The sequence below is a fragment of the Tamandua tetradactyla genome, chromosome 3 (genome assembly GCF_023851605.1).
Source record: "Tamandua tetradactyla isolate mTamTet1 chromosome 3, mTamTet1.pri, whole genome shotgun sequence".
Lineage (NCBI taxonomy): Eukaryota > Metazoa > Chordata > Mammalia > Pilosa > Myrmecophagidae > Tamandua > Tamandua tetradactyla.
Window position 1 is genome coordinate 104214622 of NC_135329.1, and position 27186 is coordinate 104241807.

At 37.7% G+C, this 27186-nt stretch overlaps 1 protein-coding gene across 2 annotated transcripts in view; it reads left to right on the forward strand.

Annotated features, from left to right (window-relative positions):
• Positions 1-27186, forward strand: part of ACMSD (aminocarboxymuconate semialdehyde decarboxylase) — a 134040-nt gene that overhangs the window by 82396 nt on the left and 24458 nt on the right. For both annotated transcript variants that reach the window (XM_077153636.1, XM_077153635.1), the window contains 2 exons: positions 2837-2932; positions 3582-3754. In XM_077153636.1, coding sequence (XP_077009751.1) covers positions 2837-2932; positions 3582-3754 — 269 coding nt within the window. The remainder of the gene's footprint in view (positions 1-2836; positions 2933-3581; positions 3755-27186) is intronic.

The window sequence follows — 27186 nt, forward strand, 5'->3', positions numbered from 1 at the left end:
TGTTTGCTCCTGTGAGTGCTGGTCACCTTGAAAGAAATTCTCATTCTGGTTCATACAACTTCAAAAAGTGCCACAAACTGATTTATAGTCAGAAGTTCCCCATATGTAAAACAGAGGATAAAATTTGTATATAAAGTCATTTCATCATTCATTTCTCCAGCAAGAATATATTGATCCCCTCTAGCATGCCAGGCCCTATTCCAGGCACCAAGGATAGAAAGATGAACAAAACCTCTGCTTTCATAGAGATCATATTCTGGTTTGAGGAAATAGAACATAAACAAGCATACAAATAAACAGACAAACAGGCTTTCAGGCAATACCAAGTGCTTTGAGGAGGTAATGGGGGTAGGGAGTGGAATGTGGTTGGTGGCAGATGTTTTAGAAGATGCCAGAAAAGGCCCATGTGAGGAAATAGTATTTTAGTTAAGGCTTGAAGTATAAGGAGTGTTTCAGTTTGCTAATGCTGCCTGAACGCAATGTACAAGAAATGGATTAGCTTTTATAAAGGGGATTTATTAAGTCACAAGTTACAATTCTAAAATCATAAAAATGTCCAAATTAAGCCCTCAGCAAAAGGAATCTTCACTCAAGAAAGGCCAATCCTATACAGGGTTTCTCTGTCACATGGAAAGGTATCTGGCAATGTCTACTGGCCCTTTGCTCCTGGATTTCGTTGCTTCATCTCCTGGTTTCAGTGGCCTCCTCTTTGAGCTTCTATCTATCTCCAAGCATCTCCAGATATCTGTGTCTAGGCATCCCCTCTTATTGTCAGCTCTCCAAGCATCTCCAAACATCAGTGTCTGGAGCAATCTCCAAAATGCTCCATTCTTAGACAATTTCAGGAAGCTAATTAAGACCCACCTTGAATGGGCAGGGTCACATCTCATGGAAGAAATCTAATCAAAAGGTCCCACCCACAACTGCATGAGTCACATTTCCATGGAAACAACCTAATCAAAATATCCCACCCAAATAGGTCTGTCCCCAAATGATTGCATTAGGATTAGGTGCATGGCTTTTCTGGGGTACAAAACAGTTTCAAACCAGTACAAGTTGCTGTACAAAGAACCAGGAAAAGACGGAAATGGACAGCATAAACAGCAGATACAAAGGCCTCAGGCCAAAACAAAACAAAACAAAGCCTTCGTTGATCTCACATTTCCACATTTCCCTTCATCTTCCAGTCCTTTCACCCTGCTTCAGAGCAAAGCTTTTCAAAAGTCTCATCTACGGGCATCATCTCCTCTTCCTCCTGTTCTAAACCTCCTCTTCAGATCTACATATAGCTGGTCCCTGTTCTTTATTCGGGTTATCCATCCAAAAGTCACCTATGCAGAGAAGGCTTCCCTGACTACCCACTCAATTTCATGGTACCTAATTTAGTGTCTTCATTGCACTGTTCATAATCCGAAATTATCTTTTTCATTCATTTGTCTGATATCTATTAACCCAACTAGAACATAATTTTTTAGTTCAGGGACCTTGTTTTCCTCGTTTACTGCCTAATAAATATCTGGTGAATGAATGAAAAGATTTTAGGTGACTGGCATGAGTGGGAGAAGTGGCTTGAGGTGAGGGTAGGGAAGAACGCAGGGCCAAAACTGTACAGGGCCTTATGACTAATGGTAAAGAGTTTGAATTTTATTCTAAAGGTAGAGGATGACCATTAGAGGATTGAAGGATTTCAAGCAGGGGAGGTCATGATCTCATTTATTATAAAGATTCCATTTTGGCTAACCGTGTGAATAATGGATTATGGGGATATGATCCAAGTAATCAATGGAGAACAGAATTACAGGACTAGAAGGGAGCTGTTCATTCCCCTGCCTTCAGGAAGTTTTGCCCACAAGCCACTCCCAGATAGTTAAGAGTACATGAGGTTTCTAGAATGCCCAGGGACAGACTTACCAGCACTTCTCAGGTGATCAGGGACCCAGAAAATGGAACAGCGATGGTCTAGGACAGAATAAGCATCAGACGAAGGCCACTTTTGGCATCTGGAGGGTCAGACTTCCCCAGAAGGCACAGCTTTAGCTATGGAGTAATCAGAGATTTCTGAGTCGGTCTGAAAATCAGTGATCTGGAAAAGTAGACAGGACCAGCTCCATGAGGATAAAGACATCAGACATGGACCAGCTGCTTCTGTTAGGAGCCCAAAGCAGTTTAAATAATTCATTTTCATTTGGTTATTTTCAACCTCAGCTCCAAGAGGTGGCAAAGATTTGCCAGGAAAAATAAAAGTTAATGTTTATTGAATGCTTACTAAGTGCTGAGTGCTGTCTGCTGAATCTCCAATTGACCCATTGGCAGAAATGAACCATTATTATTCCAATTTTAAAGAAAAAGAAAATCCAAGGCACAGAGAGATAATTAATATTTGCTGAGCACCTCCAATGCGAAGTTCTAGCCAGGAACTTTGCTAACATAATCACCTTTCAGAGCTCCATAAAAGCCTTGCAAGATGAGCAACACCTTACAGATAAAGACCCAAAGCCTCAGAGGCATTAAGTAACTTGTCAAAGGCCAGGAGGCAAAAAAATCAGGTCGTCCTACGGTTGAACTGACTTCCGCATTCCACTTGCCCCATGGCATCCAAAACTGAACTCAAAGGGAATGAAGACTAAAGCTGGGTACTCTGGTTTCTTGACTGTGTTCTAGCCTCTAGATGTCTCTACCATCTAACAGCAAATAGGAAACTTCAAATGGTTCACCATCTAACCATGCTGGGGCACAAACAATTATGACAAATTGCCACTTCCCTTAGTACAACTGAGCTGCTTCTTGCTTGAGGTAACAAGCCCCTATTACACCTTATGATTGTTTCCACCTTCAGGAATGCCTGCAGAGACCACTATGGCCATTTGCTCCATGATCATGGGTGGAGTGTTTACGAAGTTTCCTAACCTGAAAGTGTGTTTTGCACATGGAGGTAAGAACCTTTCCTTCCAGCCATCATTTTAGTCATCAAATATATAACTGTTTGGAGACAAAACCCATTTTTGCAGGTAAAGTTTGGTGGGAAGTTTTTATTTTGTTTTTTATTTAAGTTCCTCTAATAAGACTATAAGCTCTCCAGTTTTCCATAGTCCCTACCATTCCTTACTGTTTATGGATAGGTCTAAAACACATAACAGACACATAACATCAAACTATACATGTTATTCTCTAACTTGGTTTTCCCACTCAGCATGAAAAAGACATCTTTCCATGTCAATAAATACAGAGCTCCATCATTTTTGATAGTTGCATACATGTATGCCATCATAATTCAGACATTTACCAACCCAGAAATAGATTTTCTCTATATTTTGCTAATACAGTCACACTATATTTGAGACCTTTGGCCACATATCTTAACATACTTGTCTTGTCTCTTTAGGATAAATTCCTCAAGTCAGAATTCCTAGAAGAGTTCAGGTCATTTCTCCTGGGTCTTCTCCCAGCATTTGGAAGCCAAAAGTTCCTTTGTTAATACTGTTAATAAAATGAGCTCAAGTAACTTCTTGCACATAATGTTAAGACTGAAAGGAATCCTTTCCAATCAATACTAGCCCCTCAGTAATGTGTTTTACTTGCAGGCGGTGCCTTCCCCTTCACAGTGGGAAGAATATCACATGGATTTAACATGCGCCCAGATCTGTGTGCCCAGGACAATCCAACCAATCCAAGGAAATACCTTGGTTCTTTTTATACAGATTCCTTGGTTCATGATCCTCTGGCTCTCAAGCTGTTAATAGATGTCATAGGAAAGGTAAGACCAAATTGCCATTCAGATTGGTTATGTGAGCAGATTCAGGATCAGCAATCAGTTAATTGACCTCCTTCCAGAAGAAGGATAGAAGAAAAGGCACTAGAAGAAAGGAAGACAATGAGGTTTGAGATTAGATCTGCTTGCACAGGGATCCTCTCCAGGACCCCTCTCAACATAGGGTATATATCACCAGAGAACTTTTATGCATGCTGGAGAAATTCCAGATAATCCACATACCTGGCTTCTTTCCTAGGGACATTCCTATACCGTAAAAAAAAAAAAAAGATAGGTGAAAATGTGGTAAACAGGGAAGAGCCAACAAATCCACCTAGGTTAAAGTCCTTGCTCTACCTCTTATTGTGAACACAATTGTCTTCATCCTCTAAATGGGGATAACTGAAACATTAGAGAGAGAGAAGAAATGCAGTGCTGGAAAATCGCACTCCGTAGGTAGGCAGCAATCAAGATGATGAAAGGTCTATATAACACCAGGCTGCAAAATTTCTTCCTGGCATAATATGGCCTAAGTTTTGAAAATGATTCTCTTGCTTAGCTGAAAATATCAGCACAGTGTTACTTTAAACTCCATAAGGAGAAGTTTTTCCTCTGTTGTGATCTGCCAGCCGATTTCCCTGTTGATGGCACCTCTACCTTGAAGTATTCTTTGGAAATGCTAACTCAGCAAGTTAGATAAGTTTTAAGGCAAAAGCAAAAGTCTGAAGTAGTGAAAAGTCTGAAGTATTTACTATTCCAATTCCATTTTAATACTTCCAGATATCTCTAAAATGTTTCCCCAGTTTCAACAAGCAAAAATCTTTGAGGGCTTCTTTTGGACATACTTAAAGATTTGCAACAGGATACTTGGGTTAAGATTAGACCCTAAGGTTTTTGAAATTTTGTTTAGCAGAAAAAGAGTTCTGTCATTTGAAAGGTGAAAGTCATTTTATCTGGTTTGAGAAAAACACTAGAATACAATCATCAAACATTCTAGTTAGGTAATTACGTATGTGATTGGGCTCTGTCTTTGAGCCTTCTAGCTTTTGTGTTGTTGCTAAAAGAGATGGGTGGTTAACAGTTGGTTGTGACAGCTGATTGTTATTGATTTGGAGGGAGGGGCAATGGGGAGATATATGTATGAACTACAAAGGAGAGAAGATGAATAAGTGGCTCTTTTTGAGAGACTTTGTAAGATTCTGGACTTAGAGTAAGGGAGGAGGGGGATAGCACAGAATTGGGGAAAGGTGTCATTCTATTTACCACCACATCAAGCCTAGTATACTCCCCTAGTATTCTTAGAAATGGCAACAACAGAAGACAATACCCTTGACAAATACAAAATCCACCCTAATGAAGGATACTATCAGCACCTTTAAATAGCACCCAGGGCAATACACGTTAAGGGGCCAGAGCAGAAAAGGAAGAATATGGCAAATATCTCATGGCAGCTCGTGGATAGAGTAGATGATGAGCACATGTGCATGCACACCTTTTGGGAACACCCACAAAAACTCAGAAAGCACTTGGCAATGTTAATGGTGCTGAGATCTTACATTCAAACTATGAAAACTTGAACTATTACAAATTGGGCATCAAAAACAAATGTGACTTCTTTTTATGTGACCTCACAAGCTGGTGAATCCAGGACATATCAGGAGTATATATTAAAAATTTAGAGATTGTCTTGAAAATAGTAATGCCTCCTTATTCTACTTATATTGGCGTCAGCAAATTCTCTTTCAAAACCAATCCCCAAAACAGACTGGCTAAGAAAAGTACAAGCATGACAGCTGGGCTAGAGAGCAACCTGTCCAGATTATATATTTTTTATATTTATTATATATTAGTAACATTTGATTGTTTAAATATAGGCATCGCTTTTACATATCAAAAAACTTAAATATTTTAAGAATAAATATATGTCATTCATACATGCAAACCAAAATCAGTTATAGCACCAAATATATCAAACTTTGATATCTGGTCAAGGAGGACTTAAACTACATAATCTTTAAGCTTCCTTCCATCTCTAAAATTCTGTGTTTTTAATCTACAATTACTTATTTTTTAAGTCAGATACAAAGAAAGCTAGTTATACATTTTCAGTCTATCACTGTGAAAATATGAGAAAAAGGGAAACTTTTTTGCCTTATATTAACTTGATTCTAGAAAATATACTTTACATAGTTAGACGGAGAGATTTTTGAGAAGTCAGTCATCATCCTATTATGGCTATATCATAATATTGACTAGATTACTGGTAATCTATTGCTGCATAAGTATTACCCTAAAACCTAGTGGCTTAAAATAATAATAAGCACCTATTCTCTCTCATGGTCTCTGTGTGTCAGGAATTTAGGAGCACCTTAATTGGCTCAGGTTTCTCATTAGGTTGCAGGCAAGATGTCAGTCTGGGCTGCAGTCATCTGAAGGCTTGACTGGAGCTGAAGGTTTTATTTCAAAGGTGGTTTTTACACATGGCTTGTACATTGGTGCTGGGTTTGGATGGGAGGAAAAGTTCATCCCCAGATGGGCCCTCTCCAAAGTGCCACTTGAGAGTCCACACAATATTATTTTACTTATTTTAGTAGTGAAAATCATGGAGCTCTCTTTACTTTAATACATAGGTCTACCTTATTCTCATTAACAGCTACAAACTACTCCACTGAACCCATACACCATCAAATACACTCTTAAAAAGCTAATGGATCAAAAAAGAAATTGCAAGGGAAATGAGAAAATGCCTTGATGAGTAAAAACAGAAACACATCATAACTTATGGGATACAGAAAATAAGTGCTCAGAGGGAAATGTATGGATGTTCATTATTACATTAAAAAAAAGAAACACAACCTAACCTTATACCTTAACAAGCTAGAGAAAGAAGAGCAACACAACCTAAAGCTAGCAGAAGGAAGGAAATACTGAAGATTAGAACAAAAATAAGTAGAATAGAGAATAGAAAAATAGTAGAGAAAATCAACAAAGCCAAAAGTTTGCTCTTTGAAAGTATCAATAAAATTGACAAACCTTTAGCTACACTGACAAAAAAAGACAAAAGTTACAAATATCTAAAATTAGAAAATAAAACTGGGAACATTACTACAAACCTTACAGAAATAAAAGGATCATAAGAGAATACAATAAAAATGATAGGCCAACAAATTAGATAACCTAGATGAAACAGACAAATTCCTAGAAACACACAAATTACCTAAATTGACTACAGAAAAAGTAGAAAATCTCAGCAAACCTATAACAAGTAAAGAGATTGAATTAGTATTTAAAACTTTCCCAATAAAGAAAAATCCAAAAGACCAGATGGCTTCACTGGTGAATTCTACCAACATTCAAAGAAGAATTAACACCAATCCTTTTCAAGTTCTTCAAAAAAATTGAAGAGGAAGGAATGTTTCTTAAATCATTTTGGGAGGCCAGCACCAACCTGATACCAAGCTAAATAAACACATCAGAAGAAAAGGAAAAATTACAGATCAATGTCCTTTATTGTCTTGGTTTCCATGCTCCTATGGTAAATTCCACACAATGGGTTGGTTTAAACAATGAGTATTTATTGTTTCATGTTTTCAGAGGCTGGGAGGCTTACTTCCTCCTAAGGTCAATATAGTATTAGAGCTGGCTGGCAATCCGTGGGTTCCTTGGCTTTCCCATCACACAGCAAATTCCTCTCCTTTCTCTTCTGTGTTCCCACTGACTTCCAGTTTCTGGCTCCTCCCTATGGCTTCTTTTTTTCTTTCTTTCTTTCTTTCTTTTTCTAAATATTTTTATTATAAAGAAGAGCCATACAAACATTCTTGACATGGTTACAATCAATAGCTCAAAATATCATCACATAGTTGTGTATTCATCACCATGATCATTTTTTTTTAACATTTGCATCTCTCCAGCAAAAGAAAGAAAAAAAAAAAAAAACCCTGGCTTCTTCTTTATAAGGCCTCCAGTAATAGGATTAAGCCCCATCCACATTCCATTGGCCACAACTAAAAGTAACATCTTCAAAAGGTCCTATTTACAGTGGGTTCAACAGCCCATAGGAATGAGATTAAGATTAAGAACATTTTTCCTTTCTGAATTTCCTAACTCAATCTAACATATTATCAATACAGATACAAAATCCTCAACAAAATATTAGCAATTTGAACCCACAGTACATTAAAAGGACTATATGGTAACAAGTGGAATTTATTCCAGGAACATAAGGATAGTTCTTCATATAAAAATCAATCAATGTAGTACACCACATTGATAGAAGAGAAAAAAAAAAAAACTCAGGAATATCACAACTGACACAGAAAAGGCATTCACAAAACCCAGCACTCTTTCATGATAAAAATCACTCAAAAACTAGGAAGAGAAGCAACTTCCTCAACACGATAAAGGGCGTTTATGGAAAGAAAAAAGAAAAAAAACACCACAAAAACATCATACCCAATGGTGAAGGACTGCAAGATTTCCCTCTGAAGATCAGAAACAAGACAAGGATGTTTGCATTTACCACTGCTACTCGATTTTTTCTGGACATTCTCTCCAGAATAACTGAATAAGAAAAGCATCTGTATTGGAAAGGAAGAAGAAAAACTATCGCTAATTATATATGACATGATCCTAAATAGAAAATCCCTAAGAATCCACAAGAAAGCTACTGAAGCTAATAAGTGAATTCAGCAAAGTTGCAGGAGGCAGGATCAATCTGCAAAAACCAGACTCACACTTCCTGATTTCCAAACTTATTACAAAGCTACCAATAACCAAAATAATGTAGTACTAACATAAGGACAAATAGATCAAGGGAATAGAATTCAAAGTTCATAAATAAACCCATACATCTATATCCAATTGATTTTCAACAAGGGTGTCAAGTCCATGCAACTTAGAGAAAGAAAGAATAGTATTTTCAACAAATAGTGTTGGGAAAACTGGATTTCAAAATGCAAGAAAAAAAAAAGCTTTTTCTTTATAAGGCCTCCAAAAATAGGATTAAGCCCCATCCTTATTCCATTAGCCACACCTTAACTAAAATTAACATCTTCGAAAAGTCCTATTTACAATGGGTTCATGCCCACAGGAATGAGATTAAGATTAAGAACATGTTTCCTCTACAGTTCCTTATTCAATCTAACATAATTATGAATACAGATGCAAAATCCTCAACAAAATACTAGCAAATTGAACCCACCAGTACATTAAAAGAACTATACACCTTTACCAATTGGGATTTATTTCAGGAATGTGTAAAAATCAATCAGTGTAGTGCACCACATTGATCCCCTACCTCATAATATATATAAAAACTGAAAATGGATCAATGACCTATAAATAAGAGCTAAAATGTAGAAGATAACATAGGAGAAATTCTTATAGTTTCCAAGTCTTGTAGACTTGGTGTGGTAGTTAGATTCAGGTGTCAACTTGGCCAGGTGAAGGTGCCATATATTGCTATGGACATGAGCCCATGGCATGTGAACCTCATCTGTTGCTGATTACATCTGCAGTTAGCTAGGAGGCATGCTTGCTACAGTGAATGATGTTTGATTTAATTGGCTGGTGTTTAAATGAGAGAGCTCATCGTAGCACAGCCCAAGCAGCTCAGCATACCTCATCTCAGCACTCACAGCTCAGCCCAGGTCTTTGGAGATGCAGAAAGGAATTGCCCTGGGGAAAGCTGTTGAACCCAGACGCCTGGAGAGAAGGTCAGCAGAGTCCTGTGCCTTCCCATGTAAGAAAGAACCTCGGTTGAAAGTTAGGTGCCTTTGCTCTGAAGAACTATACATTAACTGAATAAATTCCCTTTTATTGAAAGCCAGTTGTCTCTGGGGTGTTGCATTCTGGCAGCTAGCAAGCTAGAACACTCAGATTGGGCAATGAATTCTTAGATAGAATACCAAAAGCATGAGCAACAGTAGCAATAGATAAATTAAACTTCATCAAAATTAAAAACTTTAATGTATCAAAGGTTAGTGCAAACTAATCCTGGGAGAAAATAGTTGACAATCATATATGTGACAAGGGTTTAATATCCAGAATATATCATTAACTCCTACAACTCAACAAGAAAAAAGACAAAAAAAAAAGTAATTTAAAAAGGACTTGAATAGACATTTGCAAAGAATATCTACACATGGTCAATACCTACATGAAAAGATGCCTAACATTATTAATCATTAGAGAAATGTAAATTCAAACTGCAATGAGATACCACTTAAAAAAACCCACTAGATTAGCTTTAAAAAAAAAAAGAGGAAAATAGCAAGAGTTGACAAGGCTGTGGAGAAATTATGATTTTGTATGTTGCTGCTTAGAATGTAAAATGGTGCAACACTATAGGAAGATAAAAATGTTTTGGAACTAGACAGAGGTGATGTTTGCACAATATTGTGAATGTCCTAAATGTTACTGAATTGTGCACTTTAAAATAGATAATTTTATCTTATGAGTTTTACCTCATTTTTAAAGAAAACGTGTAGAAGTTTTTCTTTGCAAGTTCGACTTCAACCACTAAAACCAAAATATCTATTCAATATGTTCTTTTCTTTATTTTTAAAATAGAAACCAGAAATTCCTGGTCAGCAAAATAGAAAGTTTTTATCTCACAGATCAGTTCACTTTTTAGGAACAACAGTGTGTCATTTCAAGCATTTATGCTCCAAACTCTCAAAATAGGCATTAATGAGACCTTGTCTTGGGCATTTGGCCTATAGGTTAGAAGATTAACCTAAACTAGAGAACAGTCAAGCCCAAAGGCCAAAGCTTCATGGCTTTTCTGAACCTTCTATATCTTCAACATTCAGGACTGTCCTGTGCAAGGGGTTCTAAAGTAAATGATCAAAATGATCTGGAAGCACTGAAAAGATCTTTTACCATCACAAAAAGCTTTGATTATTTACAGGGTATTCTAGACAGTAGAATGCACCATAAATATTAGAAAGATTTCCAACATGGATTAAAACAAAAAGAGCTTTCTGCCTAATCCCCACATAACCTCAAATTTAAATTTATTTTAATATTTCAGAATCTAGGTATTCTGGTTAAATGATATTTTCCCATGCACTACAATACTCAATAGAGCATAGCCCTGTTATGCTGCATATTAGCTTCCTGAGAACAAGGGCATAACTTACTCATTTCCTCAAGAAGTTGTGAGAAATGAAACATTCAACTCGAGCTCTACTACATATTTGCTGGATGACCTTATATCAAGGGATGATAACCACACAGAGTTGATGTGAAGATTTAATATAATAATATGCCAAAGGACTATACAAACGTCATGGATTCATATCACCTCTTCCAGTGATTCACAAATAGGAGGTGCTAAGTCAATATTTATTTAATTGAAGTGTGTGATGACCTTGGATATATAAGGCTAATCTTACTTTGCATTGCCTGAATTAAACTTGGGTCTTTCTTAGGAAGTTATGTCTCAGGGAACAAATTGAACCCTGGGTATACTTAAATTTTTGTATTAAGCTATGTTATAACCTAATTATGTCATATTTACTACAAATGCTACTAATGAAATATGCTCATGAGAATACCATTTATTGTTCTATTTTTAAAAAGATAAATGAGGGCGGGCCGCGGTGGCTCAGCGGGCAAAGTGCTTGCCTGCTATGCCAGAGGACCTCGGTTCGATTCCCGGCCCTAGCCCATGTAACAAAAACGGAGAAACAGAATACAATAAAACAAGAAAATGTTTAAAGATGTTTCCCTTCCTTCCTTCTATCCTTCCTTCCTTCTCTCTGTCTTTAAAAAAAAAAAAAAAAAAAAAAAAAAGATAAATGAAGTCTCTTCCACTGTTAGAATGTATTTAGTAAGACACATCTTTTGATGTTTGCAGCATTCCCTGATAATTTGAAAATGTTAATGCATCCCAGCAAGTGAGCAGTTTATTCCTCATCCCTGGCAGGAATATTAATCACTATTATTATCACCTCAGTAAGATTTTCACCTCATACAGAGATGTGTGCTCTGGCTTTGGAGAAGAATACATATATTAAAGCAGAGTGTTGATACTGGGAAATCGATCAAGATAATCCACTGCTTTACTGTCAAATATGGAAAGCCAGCATCTGTCTAGAAGTTATAATTTCAGAATCAGAGAAGAGGCAGCCATGGTACCTGAAATGTTCACCATTAGAATTACTCCCTTAGGTTTAATAGAATCTTTTTTGTTTAATTATTTAATTAGAGAAGTTGTAGGTAATAGAAAAATTAGGTAAAAAATATAGCATTACCATTTACCCCTACCCCCATTATTAATACTTTGCGTTAGTGTGATGCCTCTGTTACAATTGATGAAAGAATATTATAATTTATCATAATTGTACCATTACCTATACTCTAGTTTACATTAGGGTGTGATTTTCCATATACCACCCTATTATTAACACCTTGCATTAGTGTGATACATTTTTTATAATTCATGAAAGAACATTTTTATAATTGTACTAATAACTATAGCCCATAATTTACAATCGAGTTTATTGTATTGTATAGTTCCATGTTTCATCCTTTAAATTTATTCTTGTAACATATATACACCCTAAAATATCCCCTTCTAACCACATTCAATATGTAATCCAGAACTGTTAATTACACTCACAATGTTGTACTATCATCACCATCCATTTCCCAAACTTTACAATTAATCGAAATAGAAATGTTGTACAAATTAAGCATTAACTTCCCATTCGCTACTCCTAACTCAGCCCCTGATAATCTATATTCTAGACTCTAGTTCTATGAGTTTCCTTATTCTAAATTATTTCATATTGAGAACATACAATATCTGTCCCTTTGTGTCTGGCTTAATTCACTCAACATGATGTTCTAAAGGTTCAACCATGTTGCCATATGAACCAGAAATTCATTGCTTTTTAATGCTGAGTAATATTCCAGTACATATTTACATTTTGTTTATCCATTCATCAGTAATAGACATTTGGGTTGCTTCTATCTTTTGGCAATTGTGAATAATGCTACTATGATCATTAATGTGCAAATATCTGTTCAATTCACCGCTTTCTATTCTTTTGGGTATATCCCTAGCAGAGGGATTGCAGGTCACGTGGTAATTTTATACTTAGTTTTCTGAGGAACTGCCAAACTGTCTTCCACAGTGGCTACACCATTTTATATTCCCACCAGCAAAGAACAAGTTTTCCTATTTTTTTTAATCTTTTATTAATTAAAAAAAGTTACAAGAAAGAAACAAAAATATTCCTAATATATGCTCATTCCGTTCTACATATATAATCAGTAATTCACAATATCAAAACATAGTTGCATATTCATCATCATGATCATTTCTTGGAACATTTGCATCAATTCAGAAAAAGAACTAAAAAGACAACAGAAAAATAAAACGAAAACAGAAAAAAAAAATTTTATATACCATACACCTTATCCTTCCCTTTCATTGATCACTAGTGTTTCAAACTAAATTTATTTTAACATTTGCTCCCCCTATTATTTATTTTTATTCCCTATGTTCTACTTGTCTATTGACAAGGTAGATAAAAGGAGCATCAGACACAAAGTTTTCACAATCACACAGTCACATTGTGAAAGCTATATCATTATTCAGTCATCCTCAAGAAACATGGCTACTGGAACACAGCTCTACATTTTCAGGCAGTTCCCTCCAGACTCTCCATTACATCTTGGATAACAAGGTCATATCTACTTAATGCATAAGAATAACCTCCAGGATAACCTCTTGACTCTGTCTGGAATCTCTCAGCCATTGACACTTTGCCTCATTTCACTCTTCCCCCTTTTGGTCGAGAAGGTTTTCTCAATCCCTTGATGCTGGGTCTCAGCTCATTCTCGGATTTCTGTCCCACGTTGCCAGAAAGGTCCACACCCCTGGGAGTCATGTCCCACGCAGACAGGGGGAGGGTGGTGAATCTGCTCGTCGTGTTGGCTGGCGAGAGAGGCCACATCTGAGCAACGAAAGAGGCTTTCTGGGGGGTGAATCTTAGGCCTAATTTTAAGTAGGTTTGACCTATCCCCTGTGGGGTTAGGTTTCATATGAACAAACCCCAAGACCGGGGGCTCAGCCTATAGCTTTGGTTGTCCATGCTGCTTGTGAGAATATCAAGAATTCAACTTGGGAAGGTTGAATTTTCCCCCGTTCTCACCATTCCCCGAAGGGGACTTTGCAAATACTTTTCCACTCACTGATCAAATCACTCTGGGATATATCAGGGCATCACTCTGGACAGACCAACAAAATCTCATGTCCTACCCAAGGTTCCATGTACTTATGTTGTTCAACTAACTATCTACATAAGTTATATTATAAGATGAACTAGACAAAATATAAATTTTGTACCAAATAAACATTTTTTACTTTAGTCTCACAAAGTTAAAATTTTAAAATATTAATTACCATCTATTTTCAGCACCCTGCAGTAATGACATTTCTTTGTTCTTCCTCATGCAAAAACATTTTTAAATTTGTACAGTTACTCACTATCATTATACACTCCAGGCATTCCTAGATTATACCATCTCAATCTTTATCGTGTATCTTTCTTTGTGATTTCATTTATGCCCCCAGCCATCCTCCCTCTATCATTCTCACATTCAGCTTCATTCAGTGTTTTAACATAATTACATTACAGTTAGGTAGTATTGTGCTGTCCATTTCTGAGTTTTTATATTCAGTCCTGTTGCACAATCTGTATCCCTTCAATTCCAGTTACCCAATATCTTACCCTATTTCTATCTCCTGATGGTCTCTATTATCAATGAAATATTCCAAATTTATTCACTAACGTCAGTTCATTTCAGTGAGACCATACAGTATTTGTCCTTCGTTTTTGGCTAATCACACTCAGCATAATGTCCTTAAGGTCCATCCATGTTGTTACATACTTCATAACTCTATTCTGTCTTACAGCTGCATAATATTCCATTGTATGTATATGCCACAGTTTGTTTAGCTAACCATCTGCTGATGGACATTTTGGGTGTTTCCATCTCTTGGTAATTGTAAATAATGCTGCTATAAACATTGGTGTGCAGATGTCCATTTGTGTCCTTGCCCTCATGTCCTTTGAGTAGAGACAGAATATAGATGGGTCCTGTTTTTTAATCCATATTGCCAGTCTATGTCTCTTGATTGGGGAGTTTAATCATTAAAATTTAGAGTTATTACAGCAAGGGAAGTACTTTCTTCTACTGTTTTGCCTTCTGGATTTTATATGTCATATCTAATTTTCCTTCTTTTTACCTTTACTCATAGTCTTCCTTTCTATACTCTTCTCCACACCTCTCTATTCTGTCTTTTCATATCTGTCTCTAGTGCTCCCTTTAGTATTTCTTGCAGAGCCAGTCTCTTGGTCACAAATTCTCTCAGTGATTTTTTGTCTGAAAATGCTTTAATTTCCCCCTCATTTTTGAAGGACAATTTTGCTGGATATAGAATTCTTGGTTGGCAATTTTTCTCTTTTAATAATTTAAATATATCATCCCACTGTCTTCTTGCCTCCATGGTTTCTACTGAGAAATCTACGCACAGTCTTATTGGGCTTCCTTTTTACGTGATGGATTGCTTTTCTTTTGTTGCTTTCAAGATTCTCTGTTTCTCTTTGACCTCTGACATTGTGATTAGTAAATGTCTTGGAGTACGTCTATTTGGATCTATTCTCTCTGGGGTATGTTGTACTTCTTGGATCTGTAATTTTAAGTCTCTCATAAGAGTTGGGAAATTTTCAGTGATAATTTTCTCCATTAGTTTTTCTCCTCCTTTTCCCTTCTCTTCTCCTTCTGGGACACCCACAACACTTATATTTGTGCGCTTCTTATTGTCCTTCAGTTCCCTGAGTCCCTGCTCATATTTTTCCATTTTTTTCCCTAAATTTTCTTTTCCTTGCCAGATTTCAGATGTTCCGTCCTCCAGTTCACTAATCCTATCTTCTGTCTCTCGAAATCTACCATTGTAGGTTTCCATTTTTTTTTCATCTCTTCTACCATGCCTTTCATTCCCATAAGTTCTGTGATTTGTTTTTCCAGACTTTTGATTTTTTCTTTTTGTTCATTCCTTCCCTTCTTTATATCCTCCCTCAATTCATTGATTTGGTTTTTGATGAGGTTTTCCATGTCTGTTTGTATATTCTGAATTAATTGTTTCAGCTCCTGTATCTCATTTGAATTGTTGGCTTGTTCCTTTGACTGGGCCATATCTTCAATTTTCCTAGTGTGATTTGTTATTTTTTGCTGGCATCTAGGCATTTAATTACTTTCACTTCTTTTATCTAGGGTTTTCTTGCTGGATGAATTTGTTGTCTGTCTGTTCTTTGACATTCAATTCAGCTTTCTCTGGGCCTCTAGCTTAAGTTTTGTTTAACAGAGGTGAATTTTTCAGTTCTTGTTTTCTTGTTTCTTGCCCTACTTGTATGGTGCCTTTCCCCCACACACACTTAGGAGGGTCTACTTAGGTATTATAGAACCAAGCTAGATTTTCCCAGACCAAACTGACCTCTTATCAGGAGGAAAGAGTCACCTGCATCAGTTTTCCCTGAGGGTGAGACCCAGCAGGTTGAAAGACTTTCCTGTGAAGTCTCTGGGCTCTGTTTTTCTTATCCTCCCCAGTATGTGGTGCTTGTCTGCCTGCAGGTCCCACCAGCATGAAATGATGTGGTATCTTTAACTTTGGCAGACTCTCTCTGCTGGGGATGTGGTGGAGACAGAGGAGACGTTGTAGGCTGGTTTTTTTTTTTTTTTTTTTTTTACATGGGCAGGCACCAAGAATCAAACCCGGGTCCTCTAGCATGGCAGGCGAGCATTTTTGCCTGCTGAGCCACCGTGGCCGCCTGTAGGCTGGTTTTAATGGCTTCAAATTACCAAGTCCTGGTGTCTGAATTCCTTGAGGGAGGGATTCCACCTGAGTTGGGCTTCACCCATCCCTGGGGAAGGCACAGGTTCCAGAGAAGCCCTCAGACGAGCTTGTTTCTGCCTATGCCTGGGGCAGCTGCAGCCTAAGGAGCCCTGCTGCTGTATCCAAAAGCAGTCAAGCCTTTGTAGAAACATAGCCACACAAAAACCTCTGTTTCCTTCTTTTCCTTTTTCTGTCAGCCCTGCCCCCTTGGTGTGGGGGCTAAAATGAGCGACCTCCACTTTGACCAGGTTCTCCTGAGCTGGGGGCCTATTTTTAGCAGTCAGAATTTGTTAATTAATTCCACAATTGGCATTTGGTTGGCCTCAGCCGCTGCTACTGGTAAAGTCTCTTTCCTTCCCCCTCTGGGAAGCAGCCTGTGGGGGAGAAGCACCGGCAGCCGCGGCTTGGGGAACTCATGGTTCTGGGGCAGCTTGCAGCCAGTCCAGCTGGTGCAGACTGGGGTACACTGTGTGTCCAGTCACTGATGTGGCCCTAGGAGCTGTTCTGTTCTGTTTCTGGTTATTTAGTAGTTGTTCTGGAAGACAAACTAAAATGCACACATTGTTAAGCCGCCATCTCAGCCCCATGTTCCTATTTTGCCATATCCCCTCCAAAACTTGTAGTTTTCTTTTTTTGTTGATGTTGTTAAATAGTAGCCATTCTAGAGGGTATGAAGTGGTATCTCATAGTGGTTTTTATTTACTTTTCTTGAACAGCATTTTAGACATTTTCTCCCCTTGAGTGGCTTATCTATTCACTTTTGTGATATTAATTGGCCATAGATGTAAGGGCCTATATCTGAATTCTTGATTTGATTCCATTAGTCAATATAGCTATTCTTGTGTCAGTACCATGCAGTTTTTTTTTTTATAAAGGGAATTTATTGATTTAAAGATTACAGTTCTAAACATATAAAAATGTCCAAATTAAGGCATTGAAGGAATATACCACAATTCAAGGAAGGCCAATGGATCAGGAATAGATCTGTCAGCTGGGTAATTACATGGCTGGCATCTGAAGGTCCCTTGCCCATGGGCTTGGTTGCTTTAAGACTCTGTTCCTGTGGGGGTTTCTCACTTTCACGGACTGGCATTCGTCTCTTGATTTCCCATGGTCTCTCCAGTTTCTGACTTGCTTAATGTCTCATGGCAATGTCTGCTGGGCTACAATCATTTCCAAATACCCATGACTCTCTTCTCCAAGTTTTAGCATCTGTGTCAACTATGCTCTGAAGTTCTGGAAGCTCTGTCATTTCTGAGGTTTCTTCAAATTATTTCCTTTTTAAAAATGCTAGTAAACTAATCAAGATCCACCTGGGATGGATGGCATCACATCTTCATCTAATTAAAATGGTCACACTCACAATTGAATGTGTCACATCCCCATGGAGACTATCTAATTAAAAGCTTCTGAGTTGCAGTATTGAATCAGGATTAAAAGAAATGGCTGCCTGCACAAGTTTGGTTCAGGATTAAAACATGGCTTTTGTAGGATACATAATATTTTCAAACCACCAACAACATTGTATTAGCATTTGGACACAAACTGCATGATGTTAGCAGACAGCTAAACCTTGACCAAGAATTATGGTCTCATCTGAAGGATTGGTTTGGAGAGGATCCACTTACAAGCTCATTCAGCTAGCATTTAGCAGCATTTACTTCCTCTTAAACTAACTGATGGATTGAAGACCTTGGTCTATGGCTGTTGGCTAGAGGTTATTCTCATTTGTCTGCCATCTAGGCTCTCCCACATGGGTGTTTGCTTCTTCCAACCTACAATTTGATAAGAAAATAGAGTCTGCTAGGAAGTTGGTATCCACAGTCTATTATAACCACTTAAGAAAGTTATTAACCATTCCTTTGGGTTATTGCAGGGTGTCCTTCTATAAGTTTGCCTAACATCCCACCTTTCACAAATTCTGGTTCACATAGGATCAGTCAGCAACCAGAGTTCCAGTAAATCACTTGCTGGATCAATTATCACATTTTCGCTCTTGTCTTAATTATCTTTAATTTCACAGTCCTTTAGCTTATTCAAAATTTCATTCATTCCATAAGTAGCTACAGGCAATATTCTCCAAGTCAGAAATTCCTAGTATTTATCATTTTCTGGCATATACTGAGGCACACAGACTCCTTAAGTAGTTAAAAAGTTAAGAGTCCTGACTCTGTAATTAGATCCTGGAGACCTATCTTTTTTTTTTTCAATGTTTTAACATAATTACATTACAATTAGGTAGTATTGTGCTGTCCATTTCTGAGTTTTTGTATCCAGTCCTGTTGCAGAGTCTGTATCCCTTCAGCTCCAATTACCCATTATCTTGCCCTATTTCTATCTCCTGATGGTCTCTGTTACCAATGACATATTCCAAGTTTGTTCACTAATGTCGGTTCATATCAGTGAGACCATACAGTATTTGTCCTTTAGTTTTTGGCTAGTCTCACTCAGCATAATGTTCTCTAAGTCCATCCGTATTATTACATGCTTCATGAGTTTATTCTGTCTTAGAGCTGCATAATATTTCATCGTATGTATATAACACAGTTTGTTTAGCCACTCGTCTGTTGATGGACATTTTGGCTGTTTCCATCTCTTTGCAATTGTAAATAATGCTGCTATAAACATTGGTGTGCAAATGTCCATTTGTGTCTTTGCCCTTAAGACCTCTGAGTAGATACCTAGCAATGGTATTGGTGGGTCATATGGCAATTCTATATTCAGCTTTTTGAGGAACCGCCAAACTGCCTTCCACAGTGGTTGCACCATTTGACATTCCCACCAACAGTGGATAAGTGTGCCTCTTTCTCCACATCCTCTCCAGCACTTGTCATTTTCTGTTCTGTTGATAATGGCCATTCTGGAGGGTGTGAGATGATATCTCATTGTGGTTTTGATTTGCATTTCTCTAATGGCCAGGGACATTGAGCATCTCTTCATGTGCCTTTTGGCCATTTGTATTTCCTATTCTGAGAAGTGTCTGTTCAAGTCTATTTCCCATTTTGTAATTGGATTGGCTGTCTTTTTTTGTTGAGTTGAACAATCTCTTTATAAATTCTGGATACTAGACCTTTATCTGATATGTTGTTTCCAAATATTGTCTCCCACTGTGTAGGCTGTCTTTTTACTTTCTTGATGAAGTTCTTTGATGGACAAAAGTGTTTAATTTTGAGGAGCTCCCATTTCTTTCTTTCTTTCTTCAGTGCTCTTGCTTTAGGTTTAAGGTCCATAAAACTGCCTCCCATTGTAAGTTTCATAAGATATCTCCCTACATTTTCCTCTAACTGTTTTATGGTCTTAGACCTAATGTTTAGATCTTTGATCCATTTTGAGTTAACTTTTGTATAGGGTGTGAGATACAGGTCCTCTTTCATTCTTTTGCATATGGATATCCATTTCTTTAGGCACCATTTATTGAAGAGACTGTTCTGTCCCAGGTGAGTTGGCTTGACTGCCTTATCAAAGATCAAATGTCCATAGATGAGAGGGTCTATATCTGAGCACTCTATTCGATTCCATTGGTCGATACATCTATCTTTATGCCAATACCATGCTGTTTTGACCACTGTGGCTTCATAATATGCCTTAATGTCCGGCAGCGTGAGACCTCCAACTTCGTTTTTTTTCCTCAAGATACTTTTAGCAATTCGGGACACCCTGCCCTTCCAGATAAATTTGCTTATTGGTTTTTCTATTTCTGAAAAATAAGTTGTTGGGATTTTGATTGGTATTGCGTTGAATCTGTAAATCAATTTAGGTAGAACTGACATCTTAACTATATTTAGTCTTCCAATCCATGAACACGGTATGCCCTTGCATCTATTTAGTTCTTCTGTGATTTCTTTTAACAGTTTTTTGTAGTTTTCTTTATATAGGTCTTTTGTCTCTTTGGTTAAATTTATTCCTAAGTATTTTATTCTTTTAGTTGCAATTGTAAATGGAATTTGTTTCTTGATTTCCCCCTCAGCTTGTTCATTACTAGTGTATAGAAACACTACAGATTTTTGAATGTTGATCTTGTAACCTGCTACTTTGCTGTACTCATTTATTAGCTCTAGTAGTTTTGCTATGGATTTTTCAGGGTTTTCGATGTATAGTGTCATATCATCTGCAAACAGTGATAGTTTTACTTCTTCCTTTCCAATTTTGATGCCTTGTATTTCTTTTTCTTGTCTAATTGGTCTGGCTAGAACTTCCAACATGATGTTGAATAACAGTGGTGATAGTGGACATCCTTGTCTTGTTCCTGATCTTAGGGGGAAAGGTTTCAATTTTTCCCCATTGAGGATGATATTAGCTGTGGGTTTTTCATATATTCCCTCTATCATTTTAAGGAAGTTCCCTTGTATTCCTATCTTTTGAAGTGTTTTCAACAGGAAAGGATGTTGAATCTTGTCAAATGCCTTCTCTGCATCAATTGAGATGATCATGTGATTTTTCTGCTTTGATTTGTTGATATGGTGTATTACATTAATTGATTTTCTTATGTTGAACCATCCTTGCATACCTGGGATGAATCCTACTTGGTCATGATGTATAATTCTTTTAATGTGTTGCTGGATTTGATTTGCTAGAATTTTGTTGAGGATTTTTCCATCTATATTCATTAAAGAGATTGGTCTGTAGTTTTCTTTTTTTTTGTAATATCTTTGCCTGGTTTTGGTATGAGGGTGATGTTGGTTTCATAGAATGATTTAGGTAGCTTTCCCTCCACTTCAATTTTTTTGAAGAGTTTGAGCAGGGTTGGTACTAATTCTTTCTGGAATGTTTGGTAGAATTCACATGTGAAGCCATCTGGTCCTGGACTTTTCTTTTTGGGAAGCTTTTGAATGACTGATTCAATTTCTTCACTTGTGATTGGTTTGTTGAGGTCATCTATTTCTTCTTGAGTCAAAGTTGGTTGTTCATGCCTTTCTAGGAACTTGTCCATTTCATCTACATTGTTGTTTTTATTAGCATAAAGTTGTTCATAGTATCCTGTTATTACCTCCTTTATTTCTGTGAGGTCAGTGATTATGTCTCCTCTTCCATTTCTGATCTTATTTATTTGCATCCTCTCTCTTCTTCTTTTTGTCAATCTTGCTAAGGGCCCATCAATCTTATTGATTTTCTCATAGAACCAATTTCTGGTCTTACTCATTTTCTCTATTGTTTTCATGTTCTCAAGTTCATTTATTTCTGCTCTAATCTTTGTTATTTCTTTCCTTTTGCTTGCTTTGGGGTTAGTTTGCTGTTCTTTCTCCAGTTCTTCCAAGTGGATAGTTAATTCCTGAATTTTTGCCCTTTCTTCTTTTTTGATATAGGCATTTAGGGCAATAAATTTCCCTCTTAGCACTGCCTTTGCTGCATCCCATAGATTTTGATATGTTGTGTTTTCATTTTCATTCGCCTCGAGATATTTACTAATTTCTCTTGTAATTTATTCCTTGACCCACTTGTTGTTTAAGAGTGTGTTGTTGAGCCTCCACGTATTTGTGAATTTTCTGGCACTCTGCCTATTATTGATTTCCAACTTCATTCCTTTATGATCCGAGAAAGTGTTGTGTATAATTTAATCTTTTTAAATTTGTTGAGACTTGTTTTGTGACCCAGCATATGGTCTATCTTTGAGAATGATCCATGAGCACTTGAGAAAAAGGTGTATCCTGCTGTTGTGGGGTGTAATGTCCTATAAATGTCTGTTAAGTCTAGCTCATTTATAGTAATTTTCAGATTCTCTATTTCTTTATTGATCCTCTGTCTAGATGTTCTGTCCATTGATGAGAGTGGGGAATTGAAGTCTCCAACTATTATGGTATATGTGTCTATTTCCCTTTTCAGTGTTTGCTGTGTATTCCTCACGTATTTGGGGCATTCTGATTCGGTGCATAAATATTTATGATTGTTATGTTTTCTTGTTGAATTGTTCCTTTTATTAGTAGATAGTGTCCTTCTTTGTCTCTTTTAACTGTTTTACATTTGAAGTCTAATTTATTGGATATTAGTATAGCTACTCCTGCTATTTTCTGGTTGTTATTTGCATGAAATATCTTTTCCCAACCTTTCACTTTCAACCTAGGTTTATCTTTGGGTCTAAGATGTGTTTCCTGTAGACAGCATATAGAAGGATCCTGTTTTTTAATCCATTCTGCCAGTCTATGTCTTTTGATTGGGGAATTCAGTCCATTAACATTTAGTGTTATTACTGTTTGGGTAATACTTTCCTCTACCATTTTGCCTTTTGTATTATATATATCATACCTAATTTTCCTTCTTTCTACACTCTTCTCCATACCTTTCTCTTCTGTCTTTTCGTATCTGTCTCTAGTGTTCCCTTTAGTATTTCTTGCAGAGCTGGTCTCTTGGTCCCAAATTCTCTCAGTGTCTTTTTGTATGAAAATGTTTTAATTTCTCCCTCATTTTTGAAGGACAATTTTGCTGGATATAGGAGTCTTGGTTGGCAGTTTTTCTCTTTTAGTAATTTAAATATATCATGCCATTGTCTTCTTGTCTCTATGGTTTCTGCTGAGAAATCTACACATAGTCTTATTGGGTTTCCCTTGTATGTGATGGATTGTTTTTCTCTTGCTGCTTTCAAGATCTTCTCTTCCTCTTTAACCTCTGACATTCTAACTAGTAAGTGTCTTGGAGAACACCTATTTGGATCTATTCTCTTTGGGGTGCGCTGCACTTCTTGGATCTGTAATTTTAAGTCTTTCAAAAGAGTGGGGAAATTTTCAGTGATAATTTCTTCCATTAGTTTTTCTCCTCCTTTTCCCTTCTCTTCTCCTTCTGGGACACCCACAACACGTCTATTTGTGCACTTCATATTATCATTCAATTACCTGAGCCCCTGCTCAAATTTTTCCATTCTCTTCCCTATAGTTTCTGTTTCTTTTTGGATTTCAGATATTCCTTCCTCCAGGTCACTATTTCTAACCTCTGTCTCTCGAAATCTACCATTGTAGGTTTCCATTGTTTTTTTCATCTCTTCTACTGTATCTTTCATTCCCATAAGTTCTGTGATTTGTCTTTTCAGACTTTCCATTTCTTCTTTTTGTTCATTCCTTGCCTTCTTCATGTCCTCCCTCAATTTATTGATTTGGTTTTTGAAGAGGTTTTCCATTTCTGTTTGTATATTCAGAATTAGTTGTCTCAGCTCCTGTATCTCATTTGAACTATTGGTTTGTTCCTTTGACTGGGCCATATCTTCAATTTTTTGGTGTGATTTGTTATTTTTTGCTGGCGTCTGAACATTTAATTACCTTAATTAGTTTATTCTGGAGATTTCTTTCACTTATCTTACCTAGGGTTTTCTTGCTAGATGAGTTTGTTGTCTATCTGTTCATTGACCTTCAGTTCAGCTTTTTCTGGGCCTCTAGCTTAAGTTTTGTTTAACAGAGGGTAAATTTTCCATTCTTATTTTCTTGTTTCTTATCCTGCTTGTAAGGTGCCTTTTCCCTCCCTACCCTTAGGAGGGTCTACATAGGTATCACAGACTCCAGCCGGGTTTTCCCGGACTAAGCTGGCCTCCTTTCGGGGACGAGGAATCACCTGCGTCAGTTTTCCCTGAGTGTGAGACCCAGCAGGTTGAAAGACTTTCCTGTGAAGTCTCTGGGCTCTGTTTTTCTTATCCTGCCCAGTATGTGGCGCTTGTCTGTCTGCGGGTCCCACCAGCAAAATATGTTGTGGCTCCTTTAACTTTGGAAGGCTCTCCCTGCTGGGGGCGTGGTGGAGACAGAGGAAAGGTTGTAGGCTGGTTTTAATGGCTTCAAATTGCGAAGCCCTGGGATCTGAATTCCTTGAGAGAGAGATTCCACCTGAGTTGCGTTTCACCCCTCCCGTGGGGAAGGTTCAGGTGGTAGACAGCCCTGAAAGCAGCCTGTTTCTGCATTTGGGGCAGTTGCAGCCTGTGTAATCCTGGTGCTGAGTCCAGAGGCAACCAAGCCTCTGTAGAAACAGCCGCAGAAGGCTCTGTTTCGTCCTCTTTCCTCTTTTTCAGTTAGCCCAATAGGCGACTTCCACCTTGATCAGTTTCGCCTGAGCTGGGGGCCTATTTTTAGTAGTCAGAATTTGTTTATTAATGCCACTATTGGTGTTTGGTTGGACTCAGTCCCTGCTACTGTTGGAGACTCTTTCCTTTCCATCCGGGAAGTCGTCTGTGGGGGAGGGGCGCCAGTCGCCAGCCGCTGCGGCTTGGGGAACTCACTGTTCCGAGATCACAGCCAGTCTGGAGACTCGCAGCCGGTCTGGGAAGCTGCCTGTGGGGAAGGGGCGCTGGCCGCCGGCCACCGCGGCTTGGGAAACTCGCTGTTCCGAGACTCGCAGCCGGTCCGGAGACTCGCAGCCAGCCGCCGGCCGCGATGACTTGGGGAACTCGCTATTCCGAGACTCGCAGCCAGTCCAGAAAGCCGCCTGTGAGGGAGGGACCCCGGCCGCCACGGCTTGGGGAAGTGCGCGCAGCTCGGGGAACTCACTGTTGTGGAGATTCGCAGCCAGTCCAGCTGGTCCAGACCGGTGTACGCTGTGTGTCCGGTCTCTGTTGTGGCTCCGGGAGCTGTTCTGTACTGTTTCTGGTTATTTATTAGTTGCTCTGGAGGACGAACTAAAACGCGCACACCTTACTAAGCCGCCATCTTGGGCCCCCTCTCCCCATGCTGTTTTGACCACTGTAGCTTTGTAATATGCTTTAAAGTCAGGGACTGTGAGTCCTCCAACTTTGTTCTTCATTTCCAGACGGTGTTGGCTTTTGGGGGTTCCTTACCCTTCCAAATATATTTGATGGTTGACTTTACCATTTTTGCAACATATGCTGTTGGAATTTTTATTGGCATTGCGTTGAATCTGTAAATCAATTTAGGTAGAACTGACATATTAACAATATTTAGTCTTCTAATCCATGAGCATGGAATGTCCTTCCATTCACTGAGATCATCTTTGAGTTATTTTAGCAAGTTTTTGTAGTTTTCCATGTACAAATCCTTTACATCCTTGGTTAAATTCATTCCTACATAGTTGATTCTTAGTTGCTATAGTAAATGGAATTTTTTTCTTGATTTCCTCCTCAGATTACTCATTACTAGTGTTTAGAAACACCACCGATTTTTTTTAACTTTTTAATTGTATAATATAACATATATACAAAGCAAAGAAGGAAAAAAGCAACAGTTTTCAAAGCACTTTTCAACAAGTAGTTACAGGATTGATGCCAGAGTTTGTCATGGGCTACCATTCAGTCCTCTCAGATTTTTTCCTGCTAACTGCTCCACAATATAGGAGGCTACAAGGAATAAATATTTTTTATCATTACAATCGACCTTTTTTTTTTCTTTTTTGTGAAAAATAACATATATACAGAAAAGCAATAAATTTCAAAGCACAGCACAACAATTAGTTGTAGAACAGATTTCAGAGTTTGGTGTGGGTTACAATTTTACCATTTTAGGTTTTTACTTCTAGCTGCTCTAAGATACTGGAGATTAGAAGAAATATCAATTTAGTGATTCAGCAATCATATTCATTTGTTCAACCCTATCTTCTCTGTATAACTCCACCATTACCTTTGATCTTTGTATCCCTCTCTTTAGGGGTATCTAGGCTATGGCCATTCTACCTTTTTCGTATTGGAAGGGGCTGTCAATAATATGAGATAGGGAGATGCAACTAGCTGATGTTCTGCAGAGGCTGGGCCCTCTAGGTTTCAGGACTTTTCTGGTCCAGGGACTCATCTGGCAGTTGTAGGTTTCTGGGAAATTACCTTATACATATGTTATTTGGAAATCTAAGATGTCATGAATGCCCTGGGTATTAGAGAGGGCTTAAGTCAATGAGAAATGGGGCAACAGTCACCCAAGGCTACATTGAATTCCTCCTTAACATAATATATTTGGAATTATAAAACAATGGATGATCAAAATAACAACAGAAAAAAATATTTTTAACTCAAGCAGTATTTATTAAGTTTCTATCCAGTAAAAGACAGATATTATGCATCATGGAATGTGACCTTCATCCTACAGTATCTGCAATTCTTAAGGGATCTCTTCTGCCCATCTTTTCCTCTGCCTGTCTTCCCCTCTTCTCCCTTTGAAAAAAGAAACTCCACTAACAGACTTTAATTTCCAGTTCTTTTATATGTTTCCTTCTCCATTATGAAATTACTAATAATCTATAAATGGCCAAAAGTTTACCAGCAGATATCAATGAAAGCTGTAAGATAGATAAAAAGTATGAAAAATTCACAAACCAGGTAATCACAAGTGGATAATTAACCTCCTATAGAGAGAAGTTGTGAACAATAGCTACTAAATAATTTAAAATAGTCAAACCATGATTTCCTTGGTGCTCTGCAATGGGCATCCAAATTCATGATAGGAAGGAAAACCAGAAAGCATCTTAATTGGGAAAGATGAATTACAGAAGAGTGGTTTTCACTTCTGCTTTTAAATCATTTGCTTTCTACAAAGGAAAACAGAACAGAACATCTTCAAAACATAGTTATATCTAAGGAAACTATAACACTAAGAATGGAAGAATTCCTGGCTAGAAA